At 36.6% G+C, this 18,407-nt stretch overlaps 1 protein-coding gene across 2 annotated transcripts in view; it reads left to right on the plus strand.

Moving 5' to 3' along the window:
- Window positions 1-17,359, plus strand: part of PDCD6IP (programmed cell death 6 interacting protein) — an 83,140-nt gene extending 65,781 nt beyond the window's left edge. For both annotated transcript variants that reach the window (XM_026016437.2, XM_026016436.2), the window contains exons 13-18: window positions 2,047-2,295; window positions 2,642-2,776; window positions 4,408-4,502; window positions 10,698-10,821; window positions 12,508-12,698; window positions 13,801-17,359. In XM_026016437.2, coding sequence (XP_025872222.1) covers window positions 2,047-2,295; window positions 2,642-2,776; window positions 4,408-4,502; window positions 10,698-10,821; window positions 12,508-12,698; window positions 13,801-13,975 — 969 coding nt within the window. In that variant the 3' untranslated portion in view covers window positions 13,976-17,359. The remainder of the gene's footprint in view (window positions 1-2,046; window positions 2,296-2,641; window positions 2,777-4,407; window positions 4,503-10,697; window positions 10,822-12,507; window positions 12,699-13,800) is intronic.
- The last annotated feature ends 1,048 nt before the right edge of the window (window positions 17,360-18,407 follow it).

Below are 18,407 nucleotides of genomic sequence, written 5' to 3' on the forward strand. Positions count from 1 at the left end.
CAGGTCAAGCCGTGCGCCCGCTGCAGCCCTTTAGGGAGCTCGGCGCACTCTCCCCCTGGGGTGCAGGTGTTCTGTTAGTGTCCCAGGGAGCCCGAGGGCATCCCTTCCCTCCTGGGGTCTTGCTCTAACTCCCTGGGAGAGCCGGGAAGATTGGTGAAGCTCCTGCTTCTCTGGGACGGAGCTTTCCTGTCCTGGGGGCACTGGCCTCGGGCAGGCCCGGTTCCTCGCAGGTTCCCTCCCCCTTGGATGCCTTTTGTTTCTTTATTTCTTTTTTCCCCTTCTTCCTGCCTTGATAGCGCGAACTCTTCTCACTGTAGCATTCCAGCTGTTCTCTCTTTAAATCTCAGGCCGAATTCGTAGATTTTCAGGATGATTTGAAGGTTATCTAGGTAATTTGGTGGGGACAGGTGACTTGGGGACCCTACTCTTCTGCCATCTTGCCCCTCCCTCCTAATTTTGTGTTTTGAATGTGTAAAAATTCATGATTCAAAAGGTGCATGCAGAGAAATCTCATCTCTGTTCTTTCCATCTTGTTCCCATCCACTCTCTATAAGCAACCTTATTTATTAGTTTCTGGTTTTGTCCTTAGTGCTTTTCCTTTTGTAAAAAATACATATGCCTACATATATACATAATATATTATGTGTGCATGTCTGTTTCTGATTTCCTTTCTCTCTTACTCAGAATGCAATATGCTATATGTAGCTTTTGCACCTTTTATTTTCATTTAATGATCTATCTTGGAAGTCATTTGGAAACAAGATTTTGATGTACATTGTTGAACATCAGATTCCACTAGATCCCTGAAGCAGACTTGCCATCTCCATCTAGGTGTGATTTTTTTCTCTTCTTTCTTCTGTTGAGAGGGTCTGGGGCTTGAGGCTTCTTGACCTCTAGGAGTCACAGTTCTTTCCACTACAGTGGATGTTAAAAGGTGGTGAATTTAAGATAGGACACTTAGCAGATATGGGTGGTAAACAGGCCAAAATTTGGAAGAAATTTTAGATTTTTCCTCAGGTCTTTATTCTCAAAGGAAGACTTTCCAAAGGACAGAAATGCTTAAAAACAGGCAGTATATGGGGATATCCATTGGATTTGGAAATGCCACAGTAAGAAGATAGATGTAGATGGAGTTCATGGGTGCCCCCTTCTTCCTTTGTGTTTCCCATCAGCTTACCTTCTTGAGCATCATCAGGGCAAAGCACAGTACAGTACAGGGATTGGAATTGCTGTTCTCCCTGGTGGCCCTAGCAAAAGTGCAGAGATGTGAATGTGAAAGGGGGCAGCTTGTGAGTGGCATTGGAAGGCACTTGGGCACTGTAACACTGTTACTCTACAGGGTTGTTTATGAATCATGTGGGTGTTAGAGACTGCCTGGGCTGAATCAGATGCAAAACTCTTAATGATATGAAGAGATGTACAAGAACTCTCTTTTCTCTCTTCCTCTCCCAGTGTATAAAATAAACACATACCTTATAGCTCCCAGTGTCTCTCCATGTGTCTCCTTAGTTGGGAAAAATAGGGTATCTCCTTAGTTCACAAAAATATATGTTCTTCTACCTTGAAGCCATGACAGGGACATGGTATATAGTATAGAGTGGTTAAGAGGTTGATTTTTGGAGTTAGGCTGACTTAGATCTCAGATTTTGCTTCTGCTCCTTTAGTAGCGGTGTAACCTTAGGCATAACTTTTCTGAGATCCAGTTTCTGCATCTGTGGAGTAGAAGGAATAAATACATACCCGATGGGATATTGGAAGGATTATATTAAATTATATTTGTGAAGTGTTTAGGATAGTCCCTGGCACATAGTAAATCATTGTGCTCGCTACTGTTATCATAATTGCTGCCTGCTGTTCCAAGCTGAGTTCACTAAAGGTATAATGACTGTATCTAAGTAAACCTGATGTACAATTGATGCTTGGCTGTCTGAGAAATCATCTGACCCTAAGTGAACCTTTGTATATTATTCCCTTCTGGAAATTGGCTTCTGGGTTTTTTTGGGCAATTAAATGAAGGGATTTTTGTATTTTATTTTAATTGTTTAGGTTGTAAATGTCTTAAAATCCTTATTGACAAATCTCGATGAAGTAAAGAAGGAAAGAGAAGGGCTGGAGAATGACCTGAAATCAGTGAATTTTGACATGACAAGCAAATTTTTGACTGCTTTGGCTCAAGATGGTGTCATAAATGAGGAAGCTCTTTCTGTCACTGAACTGGATCGAATCTATGGAGGTCTTACAACTAAAGTCCAAGAATCTCTAAAGAAACAGGAAGAACTTCTTAAAAATGTTCAGGTAAAATTTATATGCTTTAGTAAGATTTATGTTTAAATCACAGGAAGGATAAACCTGGACTAAATATCTGTTTAGGATTTTGTTTTTTGTAAGTGCTACATATTAATAGAAATCTAATCATTATTGGTTATGTTTTGTTTCCTGCTGAATTTGTGGTATTTTTACTTTCAGAAAAGGTTTAAAGTACTGTGTTACCACTAAAGAATATTATATTCTGTAAATTTCAACTAATTTCAGCATGTAATCATATATGATTTTTGTATATAGTTAGAAAAGTATCAAAAATATTGTGAACTCTATTAATTTGGTAAATAAATGTAAATACATAAATCTTTCTTTTAACAAGGTCTCACACCAAGAATTTTCAAAAATGAAGCAATCTAATAATGAAGCTAACTTAAGAGAAGAAGTTTTGAAGAATTTAGCTACCGCATATGACAACTTTGTTGAACTTGTAGCTAATTTGAAGGAGGGCACAAAGGTATGAAGTACAAAAAAAACAGTTAAGCAGTACAGCTGGGAAAATACGGTTTGAGAAGTTAACTAATGTTTCTAGTTGGACATTATTCTTGAACTTCCTAGTTTTTAATGACTTTTGCTTCTGAGAGGCTTGTTATAAGTGAGAGAAAGCTTATGAAGGTGGTGATATTTCATGGGGCTGTTTGAAGAATGAATTGTATATTTTACCAGGCAGAAAGAGGGTATAGGAATTTCAGGTAAAGAAAACTAGTATAGAGATGTCAGAAGCTAGGGATACTTTTTGGGGGGAAAGAAAAGAAAGAAAGTTGACTAATAAAAAAACTTTTTAAAAAGATTTTATTTATTTGAGAGGGAAGAGAGCTTGCTCGAGTGAAGCAGTGGGGAGGGGCTCATGGGAGGGGTAGGAAGAAGGACAAGCAGACTCTGTGCTGGGCATAGAGCCCAACATGGGGCATCTGACAACCCTGACATCATGACCTGAGCTGAAATCAAGAGTCAGATGCTTAATCGACTGAACCACCCAGGCACCGTAGAAATTGAGTAATTTGAGTGGATTATGAGGGAACGGGAGTAGTCAAAGCTGATCTGTGATGGGGAAGAGAGGAGAGGGTATAGCCTTTATACTCTGTGCTGATGGTGCTAATGGATAATAGTAGACTTGTGATCTGCCTGAGTCTCAGGGTGCCTACTAAATTGTTAATTATTTTTTGCCTTTCCTTAATAGCTTGGGGGAATGATTATATTTGTTTTTACCATTGACTTTGCTTTTGAGGGAACAAGTGGTTTTTAAGTTTTTCAGATACATGATACCTTGTGTTTCAACTCTATAATGATTATTGAATAAAGTTATCTTGATACAAATACAGTGGATATAAAGTAAAGGCCTCTGAAGAGCGGGTAGAAATACTACAAAGCCTTGGAAATAGAAGAATAAGACACTTATTTTATTTTATTTTATTTTATATTATTTTATTTTATTAATTTATTTTATTGAGATTTTATTTATTTACTCATGAGAGAGACAGAGAGAGAGAGAGAGGGGCAGAAACACAGGTAGAGGGAGAAGCAGGCTCCATGCAGGGAGCCCAGTGTGGGACTTGATCCTGGGACCCTGGGACCATGCCCTGAGCCAAAGGCAGAAGCCCAACCACTGAGCCACCCAGGCATTCCTAAGACACCATTTTAATTTGATTTAAAACGCTTTGTTGAAATAGATAAGCTGAGAAAACTCTTCAGAGAGCCTTTGGAAGTACTTCTGAGGGTTTCTGAAGTGATGCTTGTATTTCTGAAGTGAATGTGCAAATCTAATCCTTTCACTTAATAGGTTTCATATCTTTATTAAGTAATTGACTTTTCTTTAGCGATTGAGAGCATACTCATGATCATGAAACTTATAATTTGTTCCACTTAATTTTTGATGACACGTGTCCTCTAGAAATGATTTATTTTTATTTTTTTAGGAATATTAGATCGTATTTAATATAAAGGTGAATCTCCATAGTATGACTGTCTCCTAAAGAGGATTTTAGTTCCTTAGCTTTAGTCGTGATTAACAAATGAGCTTTAGATTGTGTCCTCTTTAGATTAAAAAATTGTTCTGGTTTATTACTTGTATTTCTTCTTTGCTTACAGTTTTACAATGAGCTGACTGAAATCTTGGTCAGATTCCAGAACAAATGCAGTGATATAGTGTTTGCACGGAAGACAGAAAGAGATGAACTCTTAAAGTAAGTTTATTTTGTGTATCAAATTGTAGAGTACTTTTCTTTTGAAAAGTTGTACGTGGAGACTTTGGGTGATGAACTTGGCAGTGTGAGGTAGGAATTTCCTTCCTTTCCTCCTGGACATTTCCAAAGCAATAAGCAAGCTGCATGATCTGAGAATAAACAAAAAGGAGTAGAAACTTTAGGTGTCGGAAGCACACTGACGTTACAGAAGTGACAACATGACAGTTCAGGATATCAGATCTCAGAAATGCCAATAAACATAAGTAGTTTACTTTGAAATAGCAAATAGGTTCCTTACATATAAAACTGAAGGTACGGAATATTGGGTAGACACGGCGAATAGCTTAGAAAACATCAGCTTATTGCCCTTCTGAAGGAGCCTGCTGAGAAAGCTGGAACAGATAGGGCTCATTCCATGCTGAGTGACCAGTAGAGTTGACATAGCATTGGTACAGAGATATTCTTAAAAAAGGTGAAAAAAATGAACAAAATTTTAATAAAACCTAATAGATGGAGAATATTCACCAGAATAACATCATAGAACAGATGAAAATTCTGAATGGATATTTCATCATGAATTAAAAAAAAAAAGGGGGGTTAGGAAGCAATCACTCTCAGGAATATGATACACACACACACAAAAAAAAAAAAAAAAAAGAAGGAATATGATACACAGAAATGCCAGAGCCAAAGATGGTAAGGAGATAGGACATGATAAAATGTGAAGTGTCAGGTTTCAGGAAACAAGTAGAAGAGAGAAGAACAAAACCATCACTAATACAAGATGAAATGGGAAGGAGCAAAAAGGAGAATAGACAGTGAAGAAGATACAGGAACACATATTAGAAAAGAGGAAATCAAAGAAAATAAAGCCAAAGCAAAAAAATAAATAAATAAATAAATAAAAAAGATTAGCGAGAAGATGATGGGCAAGGAAGATTCAAATATATGCAAAATTGAATTCCCCTGAAAGAAGAGAAACCAAAACCATGAACAGAAGAAATATTTAACAGTATTACTCAAGAATATTTTCCTAAAATAAGCAAAGGCTTGTTGAGAAGATATATTTTATGGTCAGGAAAAATGAATAAGAACTGTCAACACGAAGGCGTATTATTAGCCTTAAAAGATAATGGCAGAATCCTTTTAGGCAATTGGGCAAAAAGATGAAGTCCATTTATGAAAAGGTGAAAAGTTTAGGCTCATAGCACTGCATGCTAGAGGAGAGAGGAGTGATCGCTACTGGAGCTCAAGGGAAGCAAGTAAGAACCAAGGATTTTATATCCAGTCAGACTCTCCTGCACGTGTATACAGAACCAATATGCTCATTAGTCATGAAAGGGAAGAACTCAAGACTCTTCTATTCACAAGTCTTTCTTGAGCCCCACAGCTAACCCAACCGTTATTCACCTCTGTTCACATTTAAACTGTTCTTCATAGAAGTTGTTGGAGAAATGATCAAAGAGCTACCTCTCTCCACCTCCTAAGAAAGAGCAGTGTTGTTTTTACAGTTTTTCTACTAAACCTTAATCAAAGTGCTTTTTAAATGATTTCTGAGGTTTAAAAAAACCCCTCCAAATTTAGTCTTGTTATGATTAGTCTTGTTATAGTTATGGTAAAGAAGAAAGGTACAGAACAGTATAAAGTATGCTTTTTTGTGTAAAAAGGGAGAAACTAAAATATACATTTGAATTGGTTTATTTTTGTGTCAGGAAGCTCTGGTCAGTTTCATAAGGAAGAATAGTGTGGATCTGGGGGTGTGAGTGGTGGAGTGGGAACTTGCAGACAAGAGTCTTTCACTCTTTAGTTTTTGAAGCAAGTGAACACATTACCTTTTCAGAAAGTTATGTGAAATTAAAGAATTAATGGAACTTCATATGTTTTTTTTTTTTTAATTTTTATTTATTTATGATAGTCACAGAGAGAGAGAGAGAGAGGCAGAGATATAGGCAGAGGGAGAAGCAGGCTCCATGCACCGGGAGCCTGATGTGGGATTCGATCCCGGGTCTCCAGGATCGCGCCCTGGGCCAAAGGCAAGCGCCAAACCACTGCGCCACCCAGGGATCCCGGAACTTCATATGTTTTTATAGCCTCATCCAAGTCTGATTTTTATTTTTCTGACTGTACAGTCGAATTTTCAGATACATTCCCTGCTGCCCATCTTAAAAAAAAAAAAAAAGCTATAGGACCCTTTGCTCAAGCTTTGTCTTACAGAGATGTCTGGTTTGTAAAACAAAGATGGATCTGGCTCAGATGCAAGCAGGGTGAGGGCCTTGGAGCAAGACCTTTTGCCCCCTTTCCTTTCCTTCATCCAGATAAGCAGCTGCCATTGAGATGATTGTATAGGACCGTTAAATTCTGTAGCTCAGGACCAAGTGAGAGCCAAAAAAGATTTCTTAGAGGTTGGCAAACTACACTGTCCAGGTCAAGTCAAGCCCGCTGCTTATTTTTGTAAAGTTTTACCAGAACACATCCATGTTCTTCATGTTTTACGTATTTTCTATGGATAGCTTTGCACTAACAGCAGCATTCTTGTGTGTGTGACAGAGTCCTTATATTCTGTAAAGCCGAAAATACTTGCTGTCTGGCTCTCTACACAAAAAGTTTTGCCAACCCCTCGTTGGAATCATTTTATTGTCCATGATAATATACTTTCTAGTTGTATGTACTGTTAGTTTCTCCACTTAAATCTTCAGTGTATTATAGGCTAACATACCTGTTTTTAGAATTGTGTAGTGTAATAGGAGTTTATGGCTTAGGAAGAAATTTGGGGATATTTTCATTTTCAAATATTTCATAATTCATATCTCTAGCTTGAAAATTAGGTTGTTACTATTTGCATGTGTATTTCTATATTTATACTATGAACAAAATCAGTTCTGAGATAGTCATCTACTTGTCAAGTGGTTTTAGCTTAGTGATGAAAACGTAAATGAAGGATGGGAAAGTAGGCTGAATAGACATAACATTAGCTTTTATAGTTTATTTTGTTAAAATCACTCTTAATGCTGAGGGCCTAAGTTCCTTAAAGCATGTTTATTGACTGTAAAATAAAAACACAACAAAAGTATACATAAGCGTACATCTTACTGAACTTTGACAAACTGAATACAGCAATGCATCAAGTGCTTAGATCAATTCACAGAACATTCTCAGCACCACAGGAGCATCATCCATGCATCCATGCAGTCATTACCTACTTTCCCCAGGGCAACCATTGTTCTTACTCTGAGAATGTAGATGAGTTTCTCCTATTCTGCACTGTATATTAGTGGAATCACATGTACTCTTTTGTAACTAGTCTACAGTCAGCATTGTATTCGTGAGACTCATCCATACAGTTGTGTGTAGTTGTATATCTTTAGTTTTCTTTTTTTTTATCTTTAATTTTCATATTTGGGCATATTTCATTGTGTGAATATGCCATGAGCTACATATATATTCTACTGTTGTTATTGGAGTAGTACGTAGTTTTGGCCACTATATTATGACTAGTGTGAGCATGAATGTTCTAAAACATAAACCTTCAGTTTTGCTGGTAAAGAAGAGAAACACAACCAAATGTCCAGGGCTGATGAAATAAATAAAGCTTCATCTGTGTAGTGAAAGTACTATGCAGTAACATACGCCATTTAAAATTTCCAGTAGCCACATTTTATTTTATTTTATTTTATTTTTTTTTAAGCTTTCTTTTTTTTTTTCTTTTTTTTTTTTTTTAATTTTTACTTATTTATGATAGTCACAGAGACAGAGAGAGGCAGAGACACAGGCGGAGGGAGAAGCAGGCTCCATGCACCAGGAGCCTGATATGGGATTCGATCCCAGGTCTCCAGGATCACGCCCTGGGCCAAAGGCAGGCGCCAAACCACTGCGCCACCCAGGGATCCCCCAGTAGCCACGTTTTAAAAGCCAAATAGGTAAAGTTAACTTCAAATATATATTTTGTTTAGGCTGGTAATACCCAAAATATTATAATTTAAGCATATAATTATAAAAATTATATATGATATATTTTACTTTTTTTCAGACTAAGTCTTGGAAATCTGGTGTGTAATTTCCCCTTATAGTATGTCTCAGTTCACACAGGCCACATTTCATGTGTTTAATAGCCACATGGACTAGTTTTAGATCCTGAGCAGATACATGTGGTGCTGTTGGGTATATATCTAAGAGTGAGATTGCTAGGTGAGACGGTATATATGCATATTGAACTTCAGTTGAAACTACTGGTTTTCCAAAGTGGTTGTACTAATTTATATTTCTACTAGTAGTGTATGAGAGTTGGTTGCTCTATATTTTTGCCATTAGCTGTTCTGGTGGTGTGTAGTGTTATTTCATTGTGGTTTTAATTTTCATTTTCTTCATGACTTATATGTCTTCTTTATAGTAAGTATGCAAAAAGAGTAAATATTTTACTCTGAACTTTACCTTCTTTTCACTAATGATTTAAAACTGATGTCAGTAATGATGGTTGTTGGCATCGAAATACTAGTAGGATTTTATTTCGTGTTTTTTGTTTATGACATTAGTCTCATGATTTAATAACTTTGAGTTATATAGGAAATTTTCTTTTGTCCTGTAAGTTTGTTGTCTATTGCAACCATCTCTGGAGTTTACCAAAGATAAAAATATTATGTTAAGGTTTTATGATATAATTACATATGTTAGATATATTTTTAATATACTCAAATATCTAATTAACTAATTGTAATTATATGAATTATAACAAAATAAAAATTTCAATATGATTAAATATATTTAGTGTATATGAGATATATGCATACATTATTTCAACATGTGACCTTTTTGAATTTTAATATTGATTAAAAACTTTATGTTGTAAGCACTTATTATAAACTTCAAAAGTTAAGTATTTTTGGTTTCTTGATAAATGTGTATTAGCTTTCTTTATACAGAGAGTGACTGATTTGAGAGTGAAAGCATGGTCTGGGAGACTCTGGGAGTTGCAGTTAATTGTTACCTCGGCAACAGGTGTTGTTGCAGACACTTACACGGCTTGCCACATTTACTTATCTGTTTATATGAATCAGTGCAGGTAGAAGTTGATCAATACCATGTGTTTCATAGGGTGTATTTTTAAAAAAATATTTTATTTATTCACGAGAGGCACACAAAGAGAGTCAGAGACACAGACAGAAGGAGAAGCAGACTCCTCGCAGGGAGCCTGATGTGGGATTCGATCCCAGGAACCCACAAGCACGCCCTGAGCTCAAGGCAGACACTTAACCGCTGAGCCACCCAGGCGTCCCCATAGAGTGCATTTTACCTTAGGGTTTTGGTTAGTGAGATTTTGGGATGGATTCCAATGTATTATTAGAGGGGACTTTAAAATATTTTTCTAAATTTTAATACTAAATTTTAATAGTCCTTTCAACAATCTTATGCATTTACCTTAGTTATAGATTATGAGGTATCTTCTTTTTAAAGATTTTATTTATTTATTTGAGAGAGAGCTCTCAAGAGCAGGGGGAGGGGCAGAGGGAGAGGAAGAAGCAGATTACCTGCTGAGCAGGGAGCCTGATGTGGGTCTTGATCCCAGGACTTGGGATCATGACTTGAGCTGAAGGCAGACGCTTAACTGACTGAGCCACCCAGGCACCCCATGATCTATGTTTTAACATAAAATATCTCAGTGCTGCGTTTCTTTAATATCTTCAGAAAATTTTCCTCAAGAAATTTGCATAATGGTTTGAATAGGTTAGCTTTCTCACCTGTTGTGTTTTGTTTTCTGTAAACACCAATATGCTATATATAGCTAGCTGACTGTGAGCAGTTGTGGTTTTCTGATAACTTTTAGATAGGCTAGTTAGTTATGTTAGGAGTTTCCCATCTAGAGGATGACTTCTTACTAGAGAGTAGGCAGTCTTTTAAAATGCTTTCCCAGTTTGACGTGTTCCTTACTCCAGCTATAACTGTGATCTCTGAAAAAGTTTACCTTTTTTCCTAGTCCTTCAGAAATAGAAAAAGAACTAACTTCATTTTATTGAATACTAGGAAAAAAGATTTAAGTTAGTTCTAGTCAAGAACCGAAATGTATATTTTAAAATACCATCATTGTTTTGAGTCTATTTTCTGTTTCATATGTAAAGAGAAGAAAAGTTTTGAAAAGACCTGGTATTTTATATGTGTTGTTTTTTAAAATTGTTAATTCCTAACACTTGTGTCTTTAATAAGGGACTTGCAACAAAGCATCGCCAGAGAACCTAGTGCTCCTTCAATTCCTACACCTGCATACCAGTCTTCTCCAGCAGGGGGACACGCGCCAGCTCCTCCAACACCAGCGCCAAGAACCATGCCGGTTAGTAAGCAACCACATTTTTTTTTTCTTCATAAGTTTATTTTTTATTGGTGTTCAATTTGCCAACATACAGAATAACACCCAGTGCTCATCCCGTCAAGTGCCCACCTCAGTGCCCGTCACCCAGTCACCTCCACCCCCCGCCCACCTCCCCTTCCACCTCCCCTAGTTCGTTTCCCAGAGTTAGGAGTCTTTCATGTTCTGTCTCCCTTTCTGATATTTCCCTCTCATTTTTTCTCCTTTCCCCTTTATTCCCTTTCACTATTTTTTATACCCACCATTTGCTTCGATGTGGATGGAACTGGAGGGTATTATGCTGAGTGAAATAAGTCAATTGGAGAAGGACAAACATTATATGGTCTCATTTATTTGGGGAATATAAAAAATAGCAACCACAGTTTTTAAAGTTTGCTTGCTCGCTGTAAGATTAAACAGGAGGCTTTACATTGGAAAGATCCGATGGTTACCCGTTTTCATCAGGTGACCAACCTTCTGATGTTTTGTAATATAAGTCAGCATCATTCATGAATTCGTGCCAGAAAAGGTTTAACTTGAATCTAGTCAAATCTTTAGAACTACCTTTCAGTTTATAGCAAATACAGTGATAAAATAAGAAGTGAGACATTTGACTTTGTCTTTTCTAAAAGTGAATGTCATGGAAAGAAAAAAATAGGTGTGGGGCATTCTGGTTTATTTATTTATTTATTTATTTTTTTTTTGCATTCTGGTTTAAAAGAGACGAAAGATTCATAATAATCACACTACATGAACCTCTATTGGATCTTGGTTCATAAAAACTCATTTCAGAGCTTTTTTTGGTGACAAGTAGGGAAACTTGAATATGGATTGGATACTCGATGACATTAGGAAGTAATTGTTCATTTCCTTAGGGTGAAATGGTATTGTGATTATGTAAGAGAATATTAGGACTTGTATGGTACAGTCTTTAGAACTTTACAGTTTTTTTTTTTTAAAGATTTTATTTATTTATTCATGAGAAAGAGAGAGGCAGAGACATAGGCAGAGGGAGGAGAAGCAGGCTCCGTGCAGGGAGCCCGATGTGGGACTCGATCCTGGGAGTCTGGGATCAGTCTCTGAGCCAAAGGCAGACACCAAACCGCTGAGCCACCCAGGCATCCCTAGCTTTACAGTTTTTAGTCATGAAGTTTGCAACTTACTTTCACATGGTTCTGCAAATATGTAGGTTGATAACTACATGGCCATAGCTATAAAAGTAAACATGGCCAAATGTTAATAATTACTGTATTTAATTGGTAAATCTGTGCTTGTTTATTATACTATTCTTTTAAGTTTTTGGGTGTTTGAAATGTTTGTATAAAAAATTTGTGGCCAGGAGGAGATTATAGTAATAAACTGTACCTGATTTGTTCCTTCCTCCCATCTCAAACGTCTAACCATTGATGGGAGCAGTAATAAGCAGTAAATGATTAAATATTAGGCATCAGGAAGAGAGCAGTAGCTGTGGAATATACACAAATTAGAGAATTACTCCTCAGCTATGATACATTTCTAGAGTAATAAGTCAACATTTAAAAATGGAAATTAGAAATATATTTGGTTGGATTCTGGAGTTTCTCATATGCTCTTATTTATTTTAACTGATAGCAATTGTAATTTGACAGAAACATGAAACATTTTGTCATCAGTGTTGACTTTTTCTTACAGCCTGCTAAGCCCCAACCCCCAGCCCGGCCTCCACCTCCTGTGCTTCCAGCAAATCGAGCTCCTCCTGCTACTGCTCCGGCTCCAGTGGGGACGGGCACAGCCCCACCAGCTCCATCACCTGCTCCCGGCTCAGCAGCTCCCCCTCCACAGGCCCAGGGACCCCCATATCCTACCTATCCAGGATATCCCGGGTAAGGCTGAAACTGCATATGTGAATGAATTGACTAATGTTTCTAGTACCGGTTAATCTTTTAAAAACAGGGTCACCTCTTCTCTGAATGAAGGTATCATGAATGAATAAGCTACATTATCAGCTTACACAAATAAAAATAATGTTATAGGCACTAATTTGACCATTTCTTGTTTATGTTTTTAATTTTTATGTGCTGGGCTTATCTTAAATACATCTCTTCTTTATGGAATGCAGTATATGTTTCCTTGGTCATCTTTATTTTGGTGATAAGTGGATTGGCACCTTTTCTGGACTTAGCATAGCAAGACAGATAAGGCCTTGTTTATGTACCTGTACTTTGAAACATTGGCTTTCTGAAAGACTGTTGAACATGACTATATCTAATTATGGCATGTGCTTTCTTTAAAGAAAAGCTTTCTTTGTGATAATTTTTTAATCTTAAAAATCCAGACATTTGACTACCTCTTAAGATGTTCTCCAAACTTTGCTTTGTAAGTACATTCTTTGAAATATTAATATTAAAACTTTGTTAACAGTGAATTTATGTGCATGAGAGTGAATATTGAATCTTGTGAATTAGGAATTTTAAGTTGCTACATTAAAAAGAGGGTTCTCATTTTTATTCCTTGTTAAAGAAATTTTTTAAAAAGATATTTATTTATTCATGAGAGAGAGGCAGAGACATAGGCAGAGGGAGAAGCAAGCTCCCTGCGGGGAGGGGAGCCCAATAGGGACTCGATTCCAGGACTCTGGGATCACGTCCTGAGCTGAAGGAAGACGCTCAACCACTGAGCCATCCAGGCATCCCCATTTTTATTCCTTGTTAACAGTTGAATAGTCTTATTTCCGTCAACAGTCTTATTTTGGGGATAGTATTAAACACTCTATATTCTTTCATCTCAAGTATTAATAGGATAGGAACACTTTTCTCTAATAAGTACCTTGAAATAGTTGTTTTTTCTTCCTACTGTTGTCTGCTGGACTGAGAAAAAGAGAAAAATGACTTTCTTAAAAAAACTTGGTTTTAGAATAATTGTTATGTTTCATTTTCCAGTATTTGATTTACCAATCCATTTTTTTGTTTGTTTTCTTTCTATCAGGTATTGCCAAATGCCCATGCCCATGGGCTATAATCCTTATGCATACGGCCAGTATAATATGCCATATCCGCCAGTGTATCACCAGAGTCCTGGACAGGCTCCATACCCAGGACCCCAGCAGCCTTCATACCCCTTCCCTCAGCCCCCACAGCAGTCTTACTATCCACAGCAGTAATATGTCATCTCAGAAGCTCAACTGGTTCAGTTCAAAGGGAAAGAAGTACCAACCCTGCAATAAATGTACTAAACTCTATGCTCTGGTTAATATAATATACTCTGTTGTACCGAACACAGTGTATAATTTCTGTCTGTGGCTGAAAGCTAAAAACTGTGTTCCACATTTGATTGCACACTGAGAGATGCTGCTGTTGCAGTATAAACACTATAATAGGTATAATAGAATTTGAAATAAATTACATTTCTGTTCATAAGAGTTGAAAATGAGAAATTAAACCCACAAGTGAAACATTTGAAGTTATTATACTTATGTCTACATAAGCCGTGGTTGGGACATCAGATACTTATAATGATGGTTTAAGTACTGATATTCAAGAAAAGTAAGTTTTCTTTCTCTTTTGGTTTATCAGTTTGGTTTAATTTCCATTATACTATTTTGCATAATCAAAGCATTGTAAATCTTATAATTTAAAAATAAATTACTTAAGAACAGTTGTCATTGTTATGTTTTTGTCATTGATTCTCATTACTGTCTAATTTCTTTCTGGTATTAGTCTCTCATTTTATATGTACATAAGTTAAACAGATAACTGTGTTTAAGTGCATGATTAGTGCAGGTTAATGGGTTTATAGGAAAACCAAAAGAATAGTACCATAATTTATCTTTCATATGCTGATTAGTAAATAAATTTTGACATTTATTTTGAAAAGTCCTATAATGTGGAAGAAACACAATTGCTACCAAAGATTCTTCAAATAAATATACAAATAAATATGTATATTTAAAGTTTTATCATTAGTTTCTCCAAGAAATGGTTGCAAATTCTGATAAATAATTCTTTCCTTTTTTTCATAACCTGGTTAAAATAAATACATATCATTGACAGTACTATCTAATGTAATGGGATTGTTTTAAAGAAAATTTACTGTACCCTTCTATTCCTTTTTCCACCTTACTGTCTTAACTTAGTAACATTTAATGCACAATGTATATGAATAGATGTAAGCCCTTTTTTATGCTCCTAAAGAATTAGACTGTTTTATAATTCAGGGAGCATACAAAAACAATTGTTGGGAGCATATGCCAGTTCTGGACGAGGCTGTATATTGAATATTAATCTCCGCTCTTTAGGATAATTAATCACTGTATAGACCTCAGTAAAAATAGTGAGACATGCATCATGGAGTGAGTAAATGAGAAAGGAATGAGTTGTCTAATAGTGGGATCTGTTTTGTTTGAGGTTCATGTCTGAACACAGGCATATGAGCAGATTTCCAATGCTGTTTATTTTTTAAGTCTTGATGCTCACCTTTTCTTGCATTATTGTTATATTTAAATGATACTGTCATTTGGTCCACTGTTCTTTTTTCCTTGACAGTTTGGGTTTATATTTTAAATGTTGGGCTGAAGGTGTGACTGTAAAAGGGAGTGTATTGGTTAAAAAATATATGTACATTAAAAAAAAAACTTACTTTGTTGTTGTACGTAGAAAACATGGCATGTTACTCTAATATAAATGACCTTTCCCATGGAATATGGAAATTGGCTTAAAGTCCAATAGTTAAAACCTTGGCAAAAGTAGTTTTTTACATATCATAGCTAAATATTATTAATGTAGAATCATCAAACTATGGCCTAGGCTTGTTTGATTCTTATGTAAAAGACATTAAAGTTCTACATTATTATTCAAGGTATCATATACTAATATGAAATATGCAATGAGAGTTAAGGGTATTCCAAATTGCTAGTTTAATCTTACTAATGCAGAAAAAACAAAAACAAATTGGCCTGAATATTCTCTTGGGGGAAAGAAGGCAGTAAGAAGAGTAAGCTCATCAGAGGGGCAAAAGAGGTTATAAGGTGCTTTGTAGCCCCATTCCCTGTGCTGAGCTAGGCCTGCTCCCAGAGAGCCATGGAAGAAGATTGTTGTGAAACTGTTAGAAAGGAGGCTCCAAAGCCCCAAGTGGTAGCCTCTTCCAGCATGCCTGACTTGCTCAAAGCCTTTTTAATGCAATAACGCAGACCCAGTCCCTCTTGACGGTTCACTCATCCTTTAGATAATTGAGGATACTTAATTTTGATCCCATCTGGGTACAGATGACCAGATTTCTGCAGCCCATCATTGCTGGGGCTGTCTTCATAGCCTTTCTAGTTTCACTAGGATAGCTCATGGAAAGAAGTTTCTCTTAACATCTGTTTTGCATTCTAGCAAACAAGGAAGCCCTCCCTGGGATAATTTTTGTTACCAGAATTTGCTCTCTGCTTGACTTCTGTAACACACAGAATACCCTAAAAAGTTGTTAAGGGCAATGCTATTTATTTAGAGGTAGGAAAGCTGTCAACTCTGGTTCAGGTATGTTGTTATCTATGGCTTTTTGATTATTTTCCTAAACTAAAGAAACCATTCCCAGACCATTTATGTTTGGGTTTGGAATACTGTTTTTAAAGTGGACTGTAGGTAATGAAGCTCTGCATCGAGCTAGTCAGAAGTGGTGAAAAGCCTCACTTCTCTTATTTCTGGTTCCTAGTTGGAGACAAATGGCTTGACTTCTCAGTCTAGTGTAAAATATTGGTCTACTCCTATGTCCTTTGGTCTTTATTCTCAGTTAAGAAAAACAGTCACATATCACTGCAAACCAGTCAATCTTTGTGAGATATTCTTGTACCCATCCCCCTAGCTTCTTTGCAGTTTATAATCTCCCCTTCCCCAAGTGTAAGTAATTAAGAACAACAACAAAAAGACTTCACAGAACCTTCTGTCTCTGACATTCTAGCTCAGTCAGCAGCCTTTGTAGTAAAACAGATTATAAAAATGTTTTCCATTAGAGCTTTACAAAGTTTGCAAAAGTGCTTTATACACATTTTCTAATTTCATAAATAAAATGCAGTTTCTTAAGTAGGTTTCAGTTTGCTAATGGGGATTTTTTTTTCTTTTAATGATCAGTATATCTTGAAGAATCTTGCTACAACCTAGTGGCATCTCTCTTTGTAAACACTTCTGCAATTATTAGTTGATGTCACACTACAGAACAGGATACAAAGTAGGGAAAAACTGCTATAGTGTTAAAATTACTAGTTTAAAAAATAGACTGTAGAACTAAATGATTGATTATAAGATTTACATGGAAGAGCTAAGAAGGAAAAATTATATTTTTAAAGAAAAAGAGAATATTCAGGCTTTATTTCTGGTATGAAGTTTATATTTTTTAAAAAAATCCTATATTATCACACCAGAGATTTTAGATTCTTTTCTGGTTACAAACATTGCTGGTAGTTGGATTATATTTTTATTGTATTCATTTCTCTTAGGGGGAAAATTGTAAAGCAACAAAAAAGGTTCCAGATGAATGTATCCTAGAAATAAAAATTAAAAGATTCTTACTTGCTTGGAGTATGAATTCTTATTTGAAGTTTTATCCTTCAGCTTTATAGTTTCTGCAGTTTATTTGACAAATGGTGGTTTGGGAAATAAAATATCCACTTTGACTAAATGCATGAGACAGCGTTTGAATGTCTTCTTACAGCGGTCAGCCCCATACTTTATTATGAATGGACCATGTTTTTCATTACTTATGATTTGCCCTAGTTCTTTGAGATGAAGAATCTCTTTAAGTGTAATTTTGGGGGTTGATTTTTGGAAATGTGTAGCATATTATGTTCACTTGGTTAGGAAAGGGGAGATGGTGAAATGTGTTCATCTCTTATTTTTAAAGTTTTTTGAAATGTGTTCATCTTTTAAAACATTTATTTTCTTCCTACTGCCATGTTTTAAGGTCAGATTGCAACTGTTTTATTATGTAGCTCACAATGCACAATTTATCAGTAAATGTGTCAATGTTGTATGTCTTCCAAATTTGTTGAACAAGCCGGCCCCAGGAATCAATCAAGTCTGGATCCCTATTATCTAAAATTAATTTATTTATTTATAAGATTTTACTTATTTATTCATGAAAGACACACAGTTAGAGACACAGGCTCCATGCAGGGAGCCTGATGCGGGACTCGATCCCAGGACCCCAGGATCATGCCCTGGGCCTAAGGCAGATGCTTAACCGCTGAGCCACCCGGTGTCCCCTTATATAAATTTTAAATACATCAGATGGGCATAGTTAAATCTTAACTTCTGTTTTCACTTATCTGGCATCCGGGTTGGAGAGTACGGAGATCACTCTAGGGGCTTGGACACCAAGATGTCTGTGATGAGAGGACCGTGGAGGCCTCAGGGCCCCTGCCTGGCAATGGGTTGTGTTGCAGCCTAAAGGGAAAGGAGCAGCTCCGTGTGCCTGGGTGGCTTTAGCATTTATTCTGGCATGTGGAGCTGGCTTAGGAACTGTGGTGAGCAGGCAGGAACTTGTCCAGACCCTGCACCGAGAGCCTCAGGCTACTGCCAACCAGTGTCCCCATCGGCTGACAGGCTTGCGTTTGTAGA

The sequence above is a fragment of the Vulpes vulpes genome, chromosome 11 (assembly GCF_048418805.1).
Source record: "Vulpes vulpes isolate BD-2025 chromosome 11, VulVul3, whole genome shotgun sequence".
Taxonomy (NCBI): Eukaryota; Metazoa; Chordata; class Mammalia; order Carnivora; family Canidae; genus Vulpes; species Vulpes vulpes.